The 21,432-nt window shown below is 42.7% G+C and overlaps 1 protein-coding gene across 1 annotated transcript in view; it reads left to right on the plus strand.

Annotated features, from left to right (window-relative positions):
- Positions 1 to 21,432, plus strand: part of LOC122539844 (adhesion G protein-coupled receptor F2-like) — a 99,013-nt gene that overhangs the window by 37,345 nt on the left and 40,236 nt on the right. The window contains exons 6-8 of the mRNA XM_087976632.1: positions 6,284 to 6,342; positions 15,371 to 15,486; positions 19,344 to 19,516. Coding sequence (XP_087832758.1) covers positions 6,284 to 6,342; positions 15,371 to 15,486; positions 19,344 to 19,516 — 348 coding nt within the window. The remainder of the gene's footprint in view (positions 1 to 6,283; positions 6,343 to 15,370; positions 15,487 to 19,343; positions 19,517 to 21,432) is intronic.

The following is a 21,432-nucleotide window of genomic DNA, read 5'->3' on the forward strand; positions in this document are numbered from 1 at the left end:
GACTAGCAAGTTTTAAAAAGAAAAATAATCAATGTTGACATGGTGTTGTGGCACAGGGGTAGTTTCTCTACCTTTGGGGCAGAAGGGCTGAACCTGCGATAGGGATGAATTGTAATATGTACAAGCACGTTTGTTAGAAAAAATGCTGGCCTGCCAGCAATGCACATGTTCTGTGAATCAATCAAAACCATTGACATTAAACCTTTGCTACCTTAATGTTTATGAAGAGATATTATTCAACATCCAGGTGACGTTCTTCTTGGCTCTAGATAATAACTCAGTACATTAAGTGTGTTTCAGAAGAATGGCTCACTCCTGGTCATTATCTTACCATTGGTAATATGTTTTTAGCAGCCAAAGTGGTATAAATATAAATTTGAAATCAGCTTAACGTCTATGAATTGCTCCATTCTCAAGAATCTATTAATAATGCTCAGGATATAGTTTCGGGAAATTTGTACTGTTTGTGCAGTTCCATCTAGTGGTGGAAATATGAACTTTGCAAGCTGTAACTGCTTTAAAATACTAAATCCTATTGATAAGCTGTTACAATGTATGATGATGTTGCTGGATGATAAGGAGTGTGTGTCATACAAAGCGAATTTAATGGGCTAAAATTTGCTGTCAGAATAACTTTGAGGATATGCGATTTACGCTTAAATGTGACAATGATTTTGCACAGGAATCATGTAGAGGTTAAACTCAAAAATCCAACTCTTGCTGTTTACAATCCACTGCTATTCCATTAGCTTTGCAAAAAAAACATTGTCTGCCACATAACTGACATTCATTGAATAATATAAAGCTGTAGCTGAGACACCAGCTAATCTCCTCAAGAAGTTTAAGTACTGTTCATATCAGTCTAGCTAGCCTTCAAATAACATGCTAACTATTTCCACCAAGACCATTGCCAATCAACTTCCTGCCACTGAAGATTAGTTATTCCAGTTAGGGAGTTTTATTTCTTCAAGTTTTGATACTTGTCAAACATTTTAAAAATGTTAACTTTAAATTTCATTCATAAGTGGAATCCTGCCAGCCCTAAATGATATAGATGATGACATGTTTTTGAGAAAATATGGCAAGGGCAGAAAAATGAGAGTCTTGACATAAGGGGATAAATACATTCAGATTTTCCATTCAGTTTGAATGGTGAGTTTAGAATCTCACTGATAAACAGAGAGATGGCCTACTCATATGCATTTGAATCTCATTATCACCTATACTAACCTCATTCATATGCACTTCCCCCACATGTCGAAGAGAAACTAAATGCTGTCAGTTCACATCATGACAGTCAGTGCAGGTGCATGGTGATGCTAACTTGCTGCTTGCTCCTCTGGGCCTCCACCCTAACCAGCAGTCCCCACTGTCCGTGGACTCCTATCACAGGCAGCAACTGCCTGCTCCCTCCATCCACAGAGATTGGCATCAGACTAACCCTAACTCGAGCCTTAACCCTAACCTTAGTCACATCATTTAGAATACAATTTTCCACTTCAGTAGTGCACTTTGGAGCACCTTTCATCGTAATGCTGCAGCAGGGCACTTTATTCAGACGGACAGGCACCAACCTCATATATTGGAACAGGATATACCTTGTGGCTCTTTATGTGTTTTCTTAGCACCCACTCACTTTGGTCATATTTGGATGCACACAGCATCGCTGCATTGCCTTGCCATTTTGTACTTTGCTGCCTGATTCAGGACTTACACAGTACTTTTTTAGAAATTAGATTCCCTACAGCGTGGATACAGGTCCTTCGACCCAACAAGTCCACACCGACCCTCTGAAGAGTAACCCATCCACTCCTATATTTACCCCTGACTAATGAACCTAACACTATGGGCAATTTAGCATGGCCAATTCACCTGAACTGCACACCTTGTGGAATGTGGAAGGAAACTGGAACACCCAGAGGAAACCCACGCAGACACGGGGAGAATGTGCCTGAGGCCAGAATTGAGTCAGGATCCCTGGCACTTTGAGGCAGCAGTGCTAACCACTGAACCACCATGCCACTTTTGTTCTGCCTTACCTTTTAATGTAGACACAAAGCCAGGCAGTTTGCCATGTTTGTCAAAAATGATAAGTCAATGTGGTGAACATGTTGCTACATGGCACCATTTAATATCAATGAACCAAACCACATGTAGCAGCAACTTATGTGGCAAGCGCAAGTCAAATCTAGAGGAATTGTCATCGTCAGGAGGTCCGACCACAGATGGCGAAAGGCTTTGTCTGATCTCAGTTCAGGGATTCAGATATGGTCAGTCAGCTACTTGGACTAGGCAGAATCAGGGATTCCATGTCATTTCAGTGGGCCACAGTCCGTCCTGGGGTGTCTGTTCACTCAAAGTCAAAGTTGTTATTGGAGCTGCTGCTGCATTAAGGAAGTTGGGCAAATCAATTGTGAGGATTAGAAGCAACATGTTGCGATGCAGAATGAACAATGCAACACACACATAAGGGTAGGACAAATGTGAATTGAAAGTCTACTGCAGGAGGGAGGCTCATCGATAATCATTACTATCCTGGCTTCAACAAAGAAACAGTGCATCATGATAATGAGCATGATTAAGAGGTAGGTTTTGCGCTTGGGTATTATAAGAAAAAGGTAAAAACAATGACTGCAGATGCTGGAAACCAGATTCTGGATCAGTGGTGCTGGAAGAGCACAGCAATTCAGGCAGCATCCGACGAGCAGCAAAATCGACGTTTCGGGCAAAAGCCCTTCATCAGGATTTTGCCCGAAACGTCGATTTTGCTGCTCGTCGGATGCTGCCTGAATTGCTATGCTCTTCCAGCACCACTGATCCAGAATATTATTAGAAGAAGAAGACTTAAGTTAAAGAGTTGGATGGGAATGTTTGATTGACCTCACTGCCCCAATTGTAGCAAGCAGGTTATTCATACAATTTGAGACAGATCACACCATATCATCTCTTTTGCCCTGATGAGATCTTTGCTTCAGATGGGCAGTGGGCTTTGCCATGATAGCTGGTTTCCTCCAGATTGAGATTGTACACTTGTGTAATGTACATACAGCGTGATTGCTGTTATCAACAGAACCAATGTACAAGTCATCTGTGATCATCAGGATCTCAGTTTAGAAGAATGAACCAGATACCCTGGAAACTGCCATGATGCCTATGTCCTTGAGAAGCCTCAGCTTCCTGCTTCATTTCAGGGGCTGGAATTCTTACGAGGATGGTTCCAAGGAGACAATGACTGCTGTCTGCACCATGGCTTATGTCGCCATTGCACAACCCCCTGACTGAGGCATAACGTAGATACAATGCAGTCAAGATTAGAATGGTGCTGGAAAAGCACCGCAGGTCAGGCAGCATCTGAGGAGCAGGAAAATCGACGTCTCGGGCAAAACCTACCTCTTAATCATGCTCATTATCATGATGCACTGTTTCTTTGTTGAAGCCAGGATAGTAATGATTATTGATGAGCCTCCCTCCTGCAGTAGACTTTCAATGCACATTTGTCCTACCCTTATGTGTGTGTTGCATCGTTCATTCTGCATCGCAGCCTGTTGCTTCTAATCCTCACAATTGATTTGCCCAACTTCCTTAATGCAGCAGCAGCTCCAATAACAACTTTGACTTCGAGTGAACAGACACCCCAGGACGGACTGTGACACATTAGCCAGACTGTAATGACATGGAATCCCTGATTCTGCCTGGTCCAAGTAGCAGCCTTGTCTTCTGCTAGGGCCATGATGGAGATGATAATGGCCTTCTGAAGATGAGGTTATGATATATGGATTGGTGTGGGAGGCTTTGCAGTATGGTCCAGAGGGAACGTCCTGCATAATCCTTCCACAGTTGAAACAGGTAAAAAAGGATGTGATGGAGGGCTGAAAATCTGGGACAGACTTCTAAGGGGGAAGATAAGGAGATTGAGTAAGAGCAACAATAATGAGAAGTATAAATCTCGAAAGGTAAGCAGCTCCTGTTTATTCCCAGAAGCAAATGCATTTTTTTAATCTTTGTTTTTCCTTTTGTTCAATATAAAGTAAGTCTTTCAACCCTTTGAAGACTTTGCAACATATAATGTTTCCTCATTGAAGAATGAAAAGGTATTATGTTACAGTGACATTTGGCAAAAAGTAGTAATCCCTTAGACATAGCTCTAACATGATATGGATCATCAGCATAGCTTTATTGTTATGGCTGCAGTAACAGTGATAATCGTTTAGACAGGTGATCATGTAAAGTAGCAATTCATTTACAGATGTGAGTTTCTGTTTCCATTTCATACAACCTTTTTGCCCTGAGAGAATGTTCAATTTCATTGCCCTCCCACTACGTGCATTGTGAAGGGCTATTCATGGCTGGCAATGATTGACCTAGTACACAGCTGATTTTTAAACATGGTGCCAATGGTGGAAATCCTGGAAGGTCCCATGTGAAATAATGTGTTTGAACTCACTGAGGCAAAACCCTCCATGGAACTTCCTGAAATTGACACTCGGTCAAGTTTTGGTAAAATTCAGCTCTCATGCTACCGGCAATGTGGCATTTAAAATATAACAACTTGGCATGGAAAAGAACATGATAATGTACAACACAATAGGCTCCCTAATAAAGTAAGAGTCCATGGTGTTGAAGGCTGTATATTAGCATGAATAGAGGATTGAGTACCTAATATAAGACAAAGAGTTGACAAAAAAGGGGCATTTTCAGGATGGCAGCCTCTAACTAGTAGTTTGCCACATGAGTCATTGCTGGAGCCACAATTATTTACAATAAATATTATTGACTTTGATGAGGTAAGTGGCTATACTATAGCCACTATTGAAGAATAGTTTGGAAGGCAAGTGATAAGGCTGACACAGAGTCGGCAGAGAGATACAAGCTGGTTAAGTGGATGGACAAAACTTGACAGAGGGAATATAATGTAGGAAAATGTGAGATTTTGCACTCTGGCAGGAGGAATAGAGGAACTAAATATTACTTAAATGGTAAAAGGCTGCAGAAAGCTACAGAACAGAGGGATTTGGTAGTCCATTAATCATAAAAAGCTAACATCCAACTTCTGTAAGTAATAGGGAAGGCAAATGCAAATTTGCCTTTATTTCAAATGGAATTGAGTATAAAAGTAGGGAGACTTTGCTTAATCTATATAAAGCACTAGTCAGACCACAAGCTGGAACACTGAAGAATTTTGGGTCCCTTATCTAGGGAAAGATATACTGATGTTGGAGGCAGTCCAAAGAAGATTCATTAGGCTGATACTAGTTATGAAGGGACAAGCTTATGAGGTGAAGTTCACTAAGTTGGGTCTATACTTATTGGAATATAGAAGAATGAGAGGTGACCTTATCGCAACATACAAGACTCCTGGAGGACTTGACCAGGTAAATGCAAAGTAATTGTTTCCCCTTGTGGGAGAGTCTAGGACCAGAGGGCATAACTTTAGAATTTATGTGCCCATTTAAGACACAGTTGAGAAGCAATGTCTTCTCTCAGAGAATTGTGAATCTGTGGATGTTTTTATCACAGAGGCTGTCGAGACTTAGTAATTACGTATACAGAGGAACCTCGATTATCTGAAAGACTGGGCGAGGAATATTTTGTTTGGTTAATCAAATTCTGGATAATTGAATACTGGATAACATAGTTTAGCCGAGCATCCGGACCTTGCGGTCTTGCCAGATAATCTGATATTCAGGTAATCGAATGCTGAATAATCGAGGTTCCTCTGTATTCTGGCTGAGATGGATAGCTTTTTAATAAGTAATGGAATCAAGGGTTATGTGACAAAGATGGGAAAGTGGAGTTGAGGATTACCAACATCACACTCTAAATTTTTGCTATAAATTCTGTGCCTTATAATTGTGTCCTCCACAACCACCTGACGAAGGAGCGGTGTCCGAAAGCTAGTGCTTCCAATTAAACCTGTTGGACTATAACCTGGTGTTGTGTGATTTTTAACTTTGTACACCCCAGTCCAACACCGGCATCTCCAAATCAAATCAGCCATGATATAATTGAATGGCAGAGCAGACAATTAGGTTGAATGGTGTACTTCCCTCCTACATCTTATGGTCTTATGGTATATATTTACCAGGAAAGCAAATATAGCTCATTGAGGATACCAAAAGATACCATGCTACTGTAATCTGTTTGTCTCAATATTGATGAGTGCTGATATGAAAGTATTTTATTTATATACCTATATTATGGTAGATTTTGAATGTTTTGTTAAGTCCAGGCACTTATGTTTTAGAATGTCACATTTCTAATCTAATTCTCTCCCTTTGTCTAGTTGGAAAATGCTTACCGAATTGTGGACCGTGATGCTGTGGTAAACATTTTAGGATTCACGTAAGTGAAGTATTTTGAGGAGAGATTTCTCCACTCATTGTTAATATGTGATATAAACTAGAACCGAGTAGGGAGGAAGTATGGAGGTGCAGCAGTGACAGAGGTCTAGGATAGTTGCATCTTGTCATTTATGATGAAGTGTAGTTCCCTGCGAAATAACATGGCTGCAGTCTGTATTAGATTACGATTTAGGTTCTGAAAGAGCTTTCGGTGGCATGGTGGCTCAGTGGTTAGCACTGCTGCCTCACAGCACCAAGGACTCAGGTTCGATTCCAGCCTTGGGCAACTGTCTGTGTGGAGTTTGCACATTCTCCCCTGTCTGCGTGGGTTTCCTCTCACACTCCAAAGATGTGCAGGTTAGGTGGATTTGCCATGCTAAATTGCCCATAGTGATAGATCAGTAGTCAGGCGTAAATGTAGGGGAATGGGTGTGGGTTGGTTACTCTTCAGAGGGTCAATATTGGCTTGTTGGGCTGAAGGGCCTGTTTCCATACTGTAGGGAATCTAATCTGATCAAAGGCTGTTTTAATGAGATGATATATGATACCTATCCAGGTCACTAATGTCCTTTAGGGGAGAAAACTTTCATTTTTATCTGGTCTGGCCTACATGTGACCTCAGGCTCACAGCAATATGGCTGACACTTAACTGCCATCTGGGCAATTCGGGATGACAATAAATGCTGACACCCTTGTCCTGTGAATGAGTAAAAAAAAATCATCCTGCCTGTCCTTGACAAGGTGGAAAGGATGTTTTCTCTTGTTCGTCAGTAAAGAATTATGGGGCATTTTTTTCAAATTATGGGTCACCTTTTCAGGACAGAGCTGAGAATTTTTCTTCTGAGGGCCGTGCTACTTTGGAATACTCTACATCAAAAGGCAGCAAAGAATATTTTTGAATGTTTTTTTAATGAATATTCATTGAATACCTTGTGGGCGGCACGGTAGCACAGTGGTTAGCACTGCTGCTTCACAGCGCCAGAGACCCGGGTTCAATTCCCGCCTCAGGCGACTCTGTGTGGAGTTTGCACATTCTCCCCGTGTCTGCGTGGGTTTCCTCCGGGTGCTCCGGTTTCCTCCCACAATCCAAAAATGTGCAGGGGTTAGGTGAATTGGCCATGCTAAATTGCCCGTAGTGTTAGGTGAAGGGGTAAATGTATGAGAATGGGTCTGGGTGGGTTACGCTTCGGCGGGTCGGTGTGGACTTGTTGGGCCGAAGGGCCTGTTTCCACACTGTAAGTAATCTAAAAAAAAAAGAATATTTTTAAGGCAGAGGAGATGGGAATATGGAATTTGAAGCACAAACAGATCAAGCATGGTCTTATTGAATAAAAGAGCAGGCTGAGAGGCCAGATGGTCTACTTCTATTCCTATTCTGTATGTTAATGATTCTTAAATGTTGGAACTGCACCCATCTAGGCAAGTGGAGAGTATTCTGTAACTCTCCTGATGGCAATGGGGAGACAGGAGGTGAGTTCCTCACTTCAAAAATTCCTAGCTTCTGTAATTTCATTTTTCTTTTGGTTGACCATAAGGCCCAATCAGTTTCTGGTCACCATTAGCCTCCAGAAAGTTGATGTGATGGATCTATCAATGGAAATATCATTTTAAAACAAGGGAAAATAGTTAGATAGAATCCCTACAGTGTGGAAGCAGGACACTTAGCCACTGGAAAAGTTCTAGAAGACTGGACGGTGGCTAATGTTGTTCCATTGTTTAAGAAAGGTAGCAAAGACAAGCCAGGGAACTACAGGCCAGTGAGCTTGAATCAGTGGTAGGCAAATCGTTGGAGAGGATACTGAGGGACAGGGTCAACCAACATTTGGATAGTCAAAGTCTGATTGAGAATAATCAGCATGGATTTGTGCATAGGAAGTCATGTCTGACAAAGAGGTAACCAAGAGGATAAATGAAGGTAGGGCAGTGGATGTTGTCTATGTTGATTTTAGTAAGGCCTTTGACAAGGTCCCGCACAGCAAGTTAGTCATGAAGGTTAGCTCACATGGGATCCGGGGGAGCTAGCTAATTGGATTCAAAATTGGCTCGATGGTAGGAAGCAGAGGGTAATGGTTGAAAGTTGTTTCTTGTTGGACTGGAGGTCTATGACTAATGGTGTGCCACAGGGGTTGGTGCTGGGACCAACATATCTGTTATTTACTTAAATGATCTGGATGTGAATGTACAAGGCATGATTAGAAAGTTTGCAAATGATACAAAATTAGGGCATATTGTTGATAGAGAGGAAGGTTATCAAAAATTACAGAGGAATCTTGATCAGATGGGGAAGTGGGCTGAGGATTGGTCAATGCAATTCAATACAGATAACTGTGAGGTGTTGCACTTTGTAAAGTCAAACTAAGGTAGGACTTATACAACAAATGGTAAGGCCCTGAGGAGTGTTGTGGAACTGAGGGATCTAGGAGTACAAGTAGATAGTTTTTTGAAAGCAGCATCACAGGCGGACAGGGTGGCAAAGAAGACATTTAGCACGCTGGTCTTCATCAGTGGAGTCATTAAGTACAGATTTGGGACGTTATGTTACAGTCATGTAAGTCATTGGTGAAGCAGCACTTGGAGTATTGTGTACAGTTTTGGTCACCCTGTTTTCAGAAAGACATAGTTAAACTGGAAAGTGTGCAAAGAAGATTTACGAGGATGTTTGCCAGGACTAGTAGGCCTGAGTTATAGGAAGAGTTTGGTCAGCATAGGACTTTATTCCTTGCAACATAGGAAAATGAGGGGGTGCCCTTATTGAGGTAAATGAAATCATGAGGGGCATAGATAGGATGAATGAATATAGTCATTGTCCGAGGGATGGGGAATTGAAAACTAGAGGGCATAGGTTTAAAGTGAGAGGATAAAGTTTTAGGAAGGACTTGAGAGGCAACTTCTTCACGCGGAGAGTGGTGCATATATAGAATGGGCTGCTAGAGAAAGTGGTTGAGGCAGGTACAATTACAACATTAAAAAAAACATTTGGAATGGTACATGGAGGATTTAGAGGGATATGGATCAAATGCAGCAATTAGAACTAGTTGAGTGAGCATCATGGTCAGCAGGCGAAAAGGCCTGTTTCCATGCTGTGTTACTCTTTGACTCTATTTGGCCCATTGAGTCCACGCTGAATTCCCATCCAGACCCAATCCTATCCCTGTAACCCTGCATTTCTCATGGCTAACCCACATAGCCTGCACACTATGGGCAATTTAGCATGGTCATTTCACCTAACTTGCACATCTTTGGACTGTGGCAGGAATCCAGAGCATCCAGAAGAAATCCCTTGCAGACACAAGGAGAATGTGCCAACTTCACACAGTCACCGGAGGTTAGAATTGAACCCAGGTCCCTGGGGCTGTGAGGCAGCATGCTAACCACTGTGCCACTGATGTGGAATCCCTTCTGTTGCAAATGCTCATTTCTTGGGACTTATTTATCATCATCCTGCACATTGTTTAGATCTTGTGAATGAGCACATAGACTGCAATAAGAAATGTAGTGGGCAGCTGATAAATTACACTGATAATTTATTAATATATAAAAGCAGTACTAAATTAGGCAGTAAAAATGGTGAAAGTGAGGGCTGCAGATGCTGGAGATCAGAACTGAAAATGTGTTGCTGGAAAAGCGCAGCAGGTCAGGCAGCATCCAAGGAACAGGAGAATCGACGTTTCAGGCATAAGCCCTTCAGGAATGAGGAAAGTGTGTCCAGCAGGCTAAGATAAAAGGTAGGGAGGTGGGACTTGGGGGAGCGGCGTTGGAAATGCGATAGGTGGAGGGAGGTCAAGGTGAGGGTGATAGGCCGGAGTGGGGTGGGGGCGGAGAGGTCAGGAAGAAGATTGCAGGTTAGGAAGGCGGTGCTGAGTTCGAGGGATTTGACTGAGACAAGGTGGGGGAAGGGAAATGAGGAAACTGGAGAAATCTGAGTTCATCCCTTGTGGTTGGAGGGTTCCTAGGCAGAAGATGAGGCGCTCTTCCTCCAACCGTCGTGTTGCCATGGTCTGGCGATGGAGTCCAAGGACCTGCATGCCCTTGGAGGAGTGGGAGGGGGAGTTAAAGTGTTGGGCTACGGGATGGTTGGGTTGGTTGGTCCGGGTGTCCCAGAGGTATTCTCTGAAACGTTCCGCAAGTAGGCGGCCTGTCTCCCCAATATAGAGGAGGCCACATCGGGTGCAGCGGATGCAATAGATGATGTGTGTGGAGGTGCAGGTGAATTTGTGGCGGATATGAAAGTGTCCCTTGGGGCCTTGGAGGGAAGTAAGGGGGGAGGTGTGGGCGCAAGTTTTGCATTTCTTGCGGTTGCAGGGGAAGGTGCCGGGAGTGGAGGTTGGGTTGGTGGGGGGTGTGGACCTGACGAGGGAGTCGTGGAGGGAGTTGTCTCTCCGGAACACTGATAGGGGTGGGGAGGGAAATATATCTATTTGGAGGTGGCGGAAATGATGGAGGATGATACGATGTTTCTGGAGGTTGGTGGTGTGGTAGGTGAGGACCAGTGGGGTTCTGTCCTGGTGGCGGTTGGAGGGGCGGAGCTCAAGGGCGGAGGAGCGGGAAGTGGAAGAGATGCGGTGGAGGGCATCGTCGACTACGTCTGGCGGGAAATTGCGGTCCTTGAAGAAGGAGGCCATCTGGGTTGTACGGTTTTGGAACTGGTCCTCCTGGGAGCAGATGCGGCGGAGACGAAGGAATTGGGAATATGGGATGGCGTTTTTACAGGGGGCAGGGTGGGAGGAGGTGTAGTCTAGGTAGCTGTGGGAGTCGGTCGGTTTATAGTAAATGTCGATGTCGATTCGGTCGCCCGAGATAGAAATGGAAAGGTCTAGGAAGGGGAGGGAGGAGTCTGAGACAGTCCAGGTGAATTTGAGGTCGGGGTGGAAGGTGTTGGTAAAGTGGATGAACTGTTCAACCTCCTTGTGGGAGCACGAGGCAGCGCCGGTACAGTCATTGATGTAGCGGAGGAAAAGGCGACCGAATCGACGCCTCCTCCCACCCTGCCCCCTGTAAAAACGCCATCCCATATTCCCAATTCCTTCGTCTCCGCCGCATCTGCTCCCAGGAGGACCAGTTCCAAAACCGTACAACCCAGATGGCCTCCTTCTTCAAGGACCGCAATTTCCCGCCAGACGTAGTCGACGATGCCCTCCACCACATCTCTTCCACTTCCCGCTCCTCCGCCCTTGAGCCCCGCCCCTCCAACCGCCACCAGGACAGAACCCCACTGGTCCTCACCTACCATCCCACCAACCTCCATGTACAACTTATCATCCGCCGTCATTTCCGCCACCTCCAAACGGACCCCACCACCAGGGATATATTTCCCTCCCCTCCCCTATCAGCATTCCAAACAGACCACTCGCTCCATGACTCCCTCGTCAGGTCCACACCCCCCCACCAACCCAACCTCCACTCCCGTCACCTTCCCCTGCAACCGCAGGAGGAAGGTGCCCACACCTCCCCCCTTACTTCCCTCCAAGGCCCTAAAGGAAACTTCCATATCCGCCACAAATTCACCTGCACCTCCACACGCATCATCTAATGCATCCGCTGCACCCGATGTGGCCTCCTCTATATTGGGGAGACAGGCCGCCTACTTGCGGAACATTTCAGAGAACACCTCTGGGACACCGGACCAACCAACCCAACCACCCCATAGCCCAACACTTTAACTCCCCCTCCCACTCCACCAAGGGCATGCAGGTCCTTGGACTCCTCCATTGCCAGACCATGGCAACACGACGGTTGGAGGAAGAACGACTCATCTTCTGCCTGGGAACCCTCCAGCCACAAGGGATGAACTCAGGTTTCTCCAGTTTCCTCATTTCCCTACCCCCCACCTTGTCTCAGTCAAATCCCTCGAACTCAGCACCGCCTTCCTAACCTGCAATCTTCTTCCTGACCTCTCCGCCCCCACCCCACTCCGGCCTGTCACCCTCACCTTGACCTCCCTCCACCTATCGCATTTCCACCACCCCTCCCCCAAGTCCCTCCTCCCTACCTTTTATCTTAGCCTGCTGGACACACTTTCCTCATTCCTGAAGAAGGGCTTATGCCTGAAACGTCGATTCTCCTGTTCCTTGGATGCTGCCTGACCTGCTGCGCTTTTCCAGCAATACATTTTCAGCAGTAAAAATGGTGAATAATTGTTCTGTTAATTGTCTTTGGAAAACAGAAAAGAAACAGCTTGCATTTGTGTAGCATATTTCATGACCCCAGTGTTGCTGTGCTAGACATGGGAAGAGTTTATAAAAGACTTTCCCTAATTGAGTTTGCACATTAGTTTCAAAGCAGCTGTTAATGGATTCCCTCTACCTCTCTCTGTGCTATTGATACTGATAAAACATAATAAGAATTACAGTAGAAAGTGAGGCCATTAACCATGTTTTGTGTCAGTTGGGAAAGAGCTATTTATTTTCAAATTTCAACTTGCATTCTTTGTTCAGTACCCTAAGGAATTAAACATGGAAAATGCATATCCAAATAGTTTGAAGTTCATTGAAAACTTTTCCTCTATCATCTTTTCAGATAGCAAGTCTCATATCCCAAACAAACTCTGTTTTAAAAAAAAATCAATTCTCTAATTATTCTGCCAATCACTTTACATTTGTGTGCTCTGTTTATTTGTTCTTGCGATCCCCTAGCCCTTCATAATTTTAGATAACTGAATTAAATCTCTACCTTGTCTTCTCTGTCTTAAAGTAAACAAATCCAGCCTGTCAATTATCTGCTTCCAAATAAAATTCTCCATTCCTATCAACATCCTTGTAAATCTCCAAAGTTCACTCTGATCATTTATGGGTGGCACGGTGGCACAGTAGTTAGCACTGCTGCCTCACAGCACCAGAGACCCGCATTTAATTCCCACCTCAGGAGACTGACTGTGTGGAGTTTGCACATTCTCCCTGTGTCTGTGTGGGTTTCATCCCACAGTCCAAAAAATGTGCAGGTTAGCTGAATTGGCCTGTAGTGTTAGGTGAAGGGGAATGGGTCTGGGTGGGTTGTGCTTTGGCAGGTTGGTGTGGACTTGTTGGGCTGAAGGGCCTGTTTCCACACCGTAAGTAATCTAATCTAAAATTCTACTGTTTTGACCCTTGCTTCGCATTTCTCCAAGTCATATACGACAAGTTGTTTTTGTGAACTTGTGTGGAATATAATGTACAATAAAATCCCTCCAATGATTTACTTACAGTTTGACAGGTATTATGCTACTAGTATGTCATGTGTTTTTGAAGACTGAAAAATCTGACAAGGAATCCTTTTCACTTGTCTCTCTTTGATTACGGTCATGCATGGGTTTTTGGCCAACCTGTCAAACTGGTTTGAAGTGTTCTCGTAAAGTGTGTGAGAGCTTTAGTTTCATACGGGAAAGTAATGATGAGTCAGCATAGTTTCAGATCTCTACAGTCACATTGTTTGCCATGCTTGCACTTCTGAAATGTTGTCAGTATTTGAATGTTAATAATGCAGAAAATTAGGGTTGTTTGCCATGTTCAGTTGCAGTATGACAGTTTAAGAACCTGTATTGAGATTTAAGAAAATCTATATATAAAAACTTGTTGGGTGGTTGAGTCAACCTAGACTCTGACATGGTGGGGTGATACTATGTGAACTCTCCTAATCAGTATTGCATTCATAGGACACAAGAAGGACCCTTTAACCAGGCTGGAGGCTGACCGAAACAAACAAGGCACTTAAACCTGCTCGATGTTCCAGCTTCAACAGCTGAAGGAGGCAGCACTGTTGCTGGCTGTACTTGGAGGAATTAGCTATCGAGGTTTTCTTTAACAAAAAAAAATATAGCTTATTTGAATATGGAATCAGAGTCTACAGTGTCCAGTTTTTACTTTCAACTATCATACCTCCTGTTGTTACCGTGACCTCCCCCTCGTCCTGGTCCCTAGACTCCCAACCCAAATCTTCCAGCCCTAATTTCCCTGTCCCAAGATTGTTGACCTCCTGAAATGATGATAATCCACAGTTCTTTCAGTCTATCACCTTCCATTCCTGGCTGACCCTTAGATGTAAATAACTGAGGATGGCCGACACCCTAACACTGGCGCAAATTTGTGCTGATACTTTATGTCTTCTTTTAGTAAGACATGAGGCCCAGCATCAAGATGACTCGGACTTTATCAAAAATGTGTGTTTCCCAATTTCTAGGTACTGGATTAGAGAAAAGAACTGGTGATGACTGAGCACATTTGCTCTGAACACTTCAATCAATATTGAAGCAGTTAGAGAAATGTGTTAGTCGCTACATGGTCTGAAGATACCAACCTACATCATAGAGTTGACATTACAGGCAGTGTCCATTATTCTCAACTTTTGCCTTCTATTTTAAGGCTGGAGGATTGGAAAGAAAGCTATTAAGCTTTATGTAGGGAAGGCAATAACTATGAATTGCTGAAAATGTGTTGCTGGAAAAGCGCAGCAGGTCAGGCAGCATCCAAGGAGCAGGAGAATCGATGTTTCGGGCATGAGCCCTTCTTCAGGCTTATGCCCGAAACGTCGATTCTCCTGCTCCTTGGATGCTGCCTGACCCTCTGCGCTTTTCTAGCAACACATTTTCAGCTCTGATCTCCAGCATCTGCAGTCCTCACTTTCTCCATGAACTATGAATTGATCAGGTAGTTGAGAGGCCTTTATCCAAGATCACGGGTCTGGTGGCAGAGATCCAATTGGTTAACCAGTTCAACCAGAAATAAACACTTAGCATTCAACAATGGAAATATTATATTCTTATAATTTGTACGTGTGGGCAGACTTATTCTATATCCTGTTGCTTTTGGTTGAAGAATTCTGACATTAACCTAAAGTACAACTGACCTTCAGTGGAAGTTTCAGGCTGGTGAATTTAATTTTTATGTCACATTTTTAAGCTGGTTAAAGAAAATGCAGCCTATATTTTAACCGTAACTACTCCAAGCTATACAAATTCAGAACCTCTTATTCATTTACACCTTTATTTAATAGTTAGTTGGAATTTTTACTTTAAAAGATATTTGCAATAATTGCCTTTTCATATCTTTTGAATTTAGACAGGGAAGTACAATTATACTCCATCAAGTAGTCTCTAAAAAGACTTTTAAGGCAAACCAATTCACCACAATTCGTCAAAATCTGTCAAAACATTACAAGATTAGCTTTTTACCCGGTAAGCGGTCATTTGAATAATAAAATATTTTTACTAGAGAGAGTTTGATTTTAAAAATGTGTAGAAATTGAATACCTGTTATACTGCTAAGTGGAGTGCCTATATTTGTATCATTGCATGTTAAAGCACTTTGCCAACTGTGTAATTGTAAGTACATTTATTTATTTAAGGTGCTGAATAGTATGAGTCACAACAGCTATGATGCACATTGAATATCCAAAAAATCAGGACTCCTATGCTCTGGGAATGTTTGGAGCTGGATGGTTATGAGAAATTCAACTGAACTTTCATAAATTTTCAGGTTTTGTCATTTCGAATAAATTGGAACACCCTCAAATGATTTTGGCCCAGTACTACTCTCTACACATTTTTCCATAACTGATATGCTTGTATTCCTAAGTGCAACTGTTTTTTTCCTTTGGTGTTTGGAAGTTGTTCTTGCTAAAACATGCATGTGGCTGAAGGTAGCTCAGTTCAAATAGCTGACGCTTAAGTTCTGAGTGTTTGTTATTTTATGAGGACGAACTTTCCTTCTACACATCCTGTTCGGTGGATGCCAGGTATGCTTTACCCAAAGTCTACAGTCATAGAGGTCTTTTCATGACACCCAGTCTAGGATGGTCTGTTCTCTAATTAGTTCCTCAATGTCATGATCCAGAAAACCATTGTGTAAACATTCCAGGAATTACTGTTCTACAATTAATATTGTTACTAATTTGATTTCCCAGTTTATATACAGATTAAAGTCAGCTATAATTACAGATGTTCCTTTACTGCATGTGTTTCTAATTTCCTGTTTAATGCCTAATATCACCCCTACAGTTTCAGAGTCTATGTGCAACTTCCACTCAAGGTTTTTTTGCACCTTGGTGTTTCATAGCTCTGTCTTTTCTGTTTCCACATCATCGGAGCTAATATACTTACTCTCTTTGGTGTTAACTTCCTCTTTAATGAGCAATGCAACTCCATTGCCTTTTTATTTTTGTCTGTTCCACCAAAATTATGAATACCCTGCATATTCGTCCCCACTTTTCCAGTTATCACAATGCCTGGTCTCAAAACAAAACGATTCTGTCTTGTACCTCTGTTAGAACTGTCATATACATCTCCCCTTATTTCTATTTATCTTGTTACAATGTAAACTCTCATCTCTCCTCATTTACTGTTGCACAAGCAGCTCACCCATAATGGTTTAATTAATCTAAGATATAAAATGTCTCCTGGCTGCATCAGTTGGCAGGAAGGTTTCCTTGAATTACACACTTCAAAATCACTCACATTGTATCCTGAGTCTCCTTTGTCCCTTTGATTCCTTTTAGTTTTTCTTTCCAGTTTTGATTTGATTTAGTTGATTTTATTTATTATTGTCACATGCACCTAAGTACAATGAAAAGCTTTGTTTTGTGAACAGTACAGGCAGATTATAGCAAACAAGGACATATAGATCATAGGGTGCTTAGACAAAGCGAAGCATCCAAGGTTATGGCTGTGCAGGAGGTGCACAAAGCAAGATCAACATTATTTGAAGTTAGAGAGGTCCAATCAGCAGTCTAATAACATCAGGATAAAAGCTGTTCTTGAACCTGCTGGTGAGTGTGTTCAACTTCTGTATCTTCTGCCTGACGGAAGAGGTTGGAAGAGAACATTAGCGAGGTGGGAGGGGTCTTTGATGAGATTGGCAGCCTGTGGCAACAGGAAGTGTAAATGGAGTCCATGGATGGGAGGTTGGTTTCTGTGATGGTCTGGGCTGTGCCCATAACTTTCTGTAGTTTCTTACAATCCTGGGCAAAGCAGTTGTGTACCAGGCTGTTATGCACCCGGATACAATGCTTTCTGTGGTACAACAGTAAAAGATTGTGCAGTTTCTTATGGACATGCCGAATTTCCTAAGCCCCCTGAGGAAGAAAAGGCATTGTTGTGCCTTCTTGACCATCACATCTACATGGGAAGTCCAAGAAGGTTGTCAGTTATTGTCACTCCTAGGAACCTGACCCTCTCTACCCTCTCCACCTCAACTCTGTTGATGTAGATAAGGGTGCCTCCTCCTCCTTTCTTCCTGAAGTCAATGATCAGTTTTTTTGTTTTGCTGACATTGAGAGAGAGATTGTTATTAGTGCACCATAACACCAAGCACTCTATTGCTTTTCTCTATTTTGAGTCATTGTTGTTTGATATCTGGCCCACCACGGTGGTGTGGTCAGCAAACTTGGAGATGGCATTTATACAGGATTTAGCTACATAGTTGTGGATGTACAGGGAGTACAGTAGGGGGCTGAGGATGTATCCTTGGGGGGCATCAGTGTTGAGGATTATCATGGAGGAGATGCAGTTGTCTATCTTTACTGATTGCAATCTGTGGGCCAGGAAGGTGAGAATCCAGTTGTAGAGAGTGAAGCCGATACCTGGATCCCGGAGTTTTGAGATCAGTCTTGAGGGGATTATGGTGTTGAAGGCGGAGCTGCAATCAATGAGTAGGAGCCTGATGTAGGTGTCCTTGTTATCCAGATGTTCCAGGGTTGAGTTTGGGGCTAGGGAAATGGCATCCGTTGTGGACCTGTTTTGCCTAAAGGCAAATTTTCATTCCAATTCCAGAGGAATCATATGATGTTCATAAAATACTCATGGATAGAAATACTTGACAATCATTAATTGTTCCACATTCTGCTTCTGAACATATCTCACGCTGTGGCACATATTCTCATCTCAGGAGTTGAATGTGCATTGAGCACGTGAGTATGGAACAGATGACCTACAATTGCTGGTTGGTGGTAATTTTGTGCTATTGCCAGTGAAGATTTTCCAACATGATGCTACTGTGCACTTCCTCTGGGGTATTTGGATCTTGTCTGAAGAAGAAATGCACATTGCAGTGTCTCCCAGGGAACTCCAGATCATACAGAGTTGAGGGAGAATAGGACACAACTGCCTTTTACAGTACTATCAGCCATATTCTGGTTCGTATTTATCATATATGTGTGAATGTCTGAGTGAGTGTACATGTAAGCTGGGAAGGCGGGTGAGATGCATAGGCAGGTGAGGTGGATTAGTTAGTAGCTAGATAAGTAGCAAATGGAAAAGAGGGATGGGTGAGTGAGGTGAATAGGGTGATCGGGTCAGAGTAAGGTGAATGGGTAGTCACGTTGACGAGTTAGATAGGTTAGGTCGGTGAGGTTAGGTACTCACATGGTCAGGAGTAGTTCAGCGTTAAGGGTCATTTGGGTCTGGTCTGAATGTGGGAGGGTGGTTGGAGCTGTAGTTTAGGGATCAGAAGGATAGTTCGATGCTTGTGCAGTTTAGTCAGGAAGTTGTGGAGTAGTAAGGTTGGGTCAGTGGTCAAATCTGATTAGTGGCTAGTCAGATTGGGTCAGGAATAAACGATTGATCAGGGGTTAATTGGTTAATTGTCAGGGACTGGGCAGGTTATTATGTTGCTGTGTCTGTTTGAGGGCAATCAGGGGTGTAATTAGGTTGGGGTAGTCTTGTCTGATTGGGGGAGTAAGTAGTCAGTGATAAGTTAGATTGTCAAAGGTTGATTATGGAGTTACCTATTTGGTGGGCTAGCTTTTCAACTGTCTAACAATTCTGGAGTAACTTTCAAAGCATGTAGATTGAGTCCAAGAATCCAACTCGAGCTCAAAGAGACTCATGCGTACAAGGTCTCGGGAAATAGTTAACCAGTCCATTGGACGTTGAAACTTCTCATACAATTTCCTCATTGGTCTACATATCAGGATTTCTGCAGGGCCCTGATGTATATCTTCCATTGTACATCCAATCTCCAACTGCCTGGAAGCTATTAGATTTGAGCAAGAAATTACTAAATTATGTAGCTTTTGAATGTTGCTTTCTTTAAACAGATGATAAAATACCATGCATTGATGAAAAATATGGCATAACAAATTATAACACTTCTGCAAAACTCCAATGTGAAAATATGATGGGAACAAAGACAAGCAGATGTGGAAAAAATGGACTGTATGAACAGGAATTAAATTTCTGTGTATCAGAAGAAATCTACAGAATCTGTGAGGTATTAATTACGGGAATAGAAACTGCATTCAGAGCTGTTCTTTTAAAATGCACTTGCACCAATATCTTCATTGTCTTATTTTAGTTATTTAAACAAATTTTGCTCAGAAATGCAATTTATCCTTGTTTAGTGGATTACATAATACAGAATGATGGAGCTCACATAACCACTGCACTTAAAGTATCTAACACTTAGCATCTCAAACACTAAAAACATCCTGTCAGTGATACTTTTGTAAGATCTCCCAAATCCAGTGGCTGGAAAGGCGTACAGCAATAGCATCCTCTCCTAAATGAAGCATTAAGTACTGTCTCCCTCAAATCCTGCTTTGCTGGGCAAGATATATCATTCTTATACTTGACTCCAGTTCCTGTAGCAATTGCTGTATTTCAAACTCACATTTCAGTAAACTGGAAGGAAGACACTGCTTTAGGGATGTCCTCAAGGCACCTCTGAGGAAGTCAAAAATGTATGTTGACTCATGGGAGTCCCTGGCTTGTGGTTGACAAAAATGGAGAAAGTAGAATAAATAAGTAAATACAGAGGCTGTAGGTCACATATTGTATTTATCAGCCCTCTCATTGACTTAGAGCAGAACCAAGTCATCCTTGATCCTGAGGGGTGCCTAAGAAGAAGAAAACATACCATCCCTGCCCAAGTCTGGATGCTAGACCCCCGTTAGACAATGATCATTGTCGAAAAATAAAGGCCAAATATATTCCTTTCTCTTTCAAGAGCAGGACAGTTGTCATATCATTGCAATGTTCCAGGTTGATCTGAAGTTTAACTGAACCAGCTGCATTAATATTGTGGCTGTCTGATCAGGGTCGTGGATGATTACATCTGAGTCCTCAAAGTCTCACTAAATCTCTGAAGGCTGCAAGTCAGGGATTTGAAGAAACTCAATTCCATCCAAACACAAAATTGTTTTCTTGCTTTTCTTGCATAGTTGCCAATGACTTCAGTATTTAGCCCCACTACTACTGATGAATTGTGGCAGAAGTGCTTAAATCCAGAAGACTTTGACTCTTCAATCTTGAGTTTGAGCTCCTGTCTGCATTTTGTGTGGTGACTGACAAGTCCAGAATTTTCTCTGCTTAAGTGCAGGACAGTTTGTCTCGATCTTTAAGTTCTGTGTGGTTCAGCAACCTACAACCCCCTAAACTACCTTTCTTCTCTCAAAGCCTAATTCTGTGGCAATGATTGGCATGTTATACTTTATACTAGAAAGTAACGTATCATAATATAAAAGTGGAATTTGTTCATACATGAGTTTTCTTTCTTTCCACACATTGAGATCAGTTTTTGCAACATGTTGCCACCAATGTAGACTAAGAGTGAACTTGTTGCACATGTTCAAATGGGATGAGTTTTTGTCTTTGGCTGATATAACAGCCTAACAAAAGAAAGTGAAGGATTTGACAAAATGTCACAAAGCCACTGTCCTCTCTTCTAATGGGGAGGCAATTATTGCTATTAATCCAGAGACCCAGGTAGTGTTCTAGGGAACAGGAATTCAATTTTTTAAATATCTAACATTGAACCTGTTGTTCATTGTCAGAGAAAGCTCATCTGGATCACTAATGAGCTTTAGGGTCGGAAACTGTCACCCTTACCTGATCTGGCCTACATGTGACTTGGACCAACAGCAATGTGGCTGGTTCTCAATTGCCCTCTGAGCAATTAGGGAAGGGTAACTAGCCAGTGATGCCCACATCTTGTGAATGAATAAAATTTATTTTGATTGAACTTGTGGACCAGAGAAGTATTTCCCAAACATTTCCCCCAAACTTCCACAGTGCTTTAAAAAGTCATTTTTGCCCCCTTTTTGAGGAGATTGTGTAACAGATAGTGAGGTGGAAGTGGAGTGTGCAATAAGGATCATAATGATCAGTTGCACCATGACTGCTTTTATT

The sequence above is a fragment of the Chiloscyllium plagiosum genome, unplaced genomic scaffold, assembly GCF_037043375.1.
Source record: "Chiloscyllium plagiosum isolate Xiang-an unplaced genomic scaffold, Cpla_swu_hap1 HiC_scaffold_3, whole genome shotgun sequence".
Lineage (NCBI taxonomy): Eukaryota > Metazoa > Chordata > Chondrichthyes > Orectolobiformes > Hemiscylliidae > Chiloscyllium > Chiloscyllium plagiosum.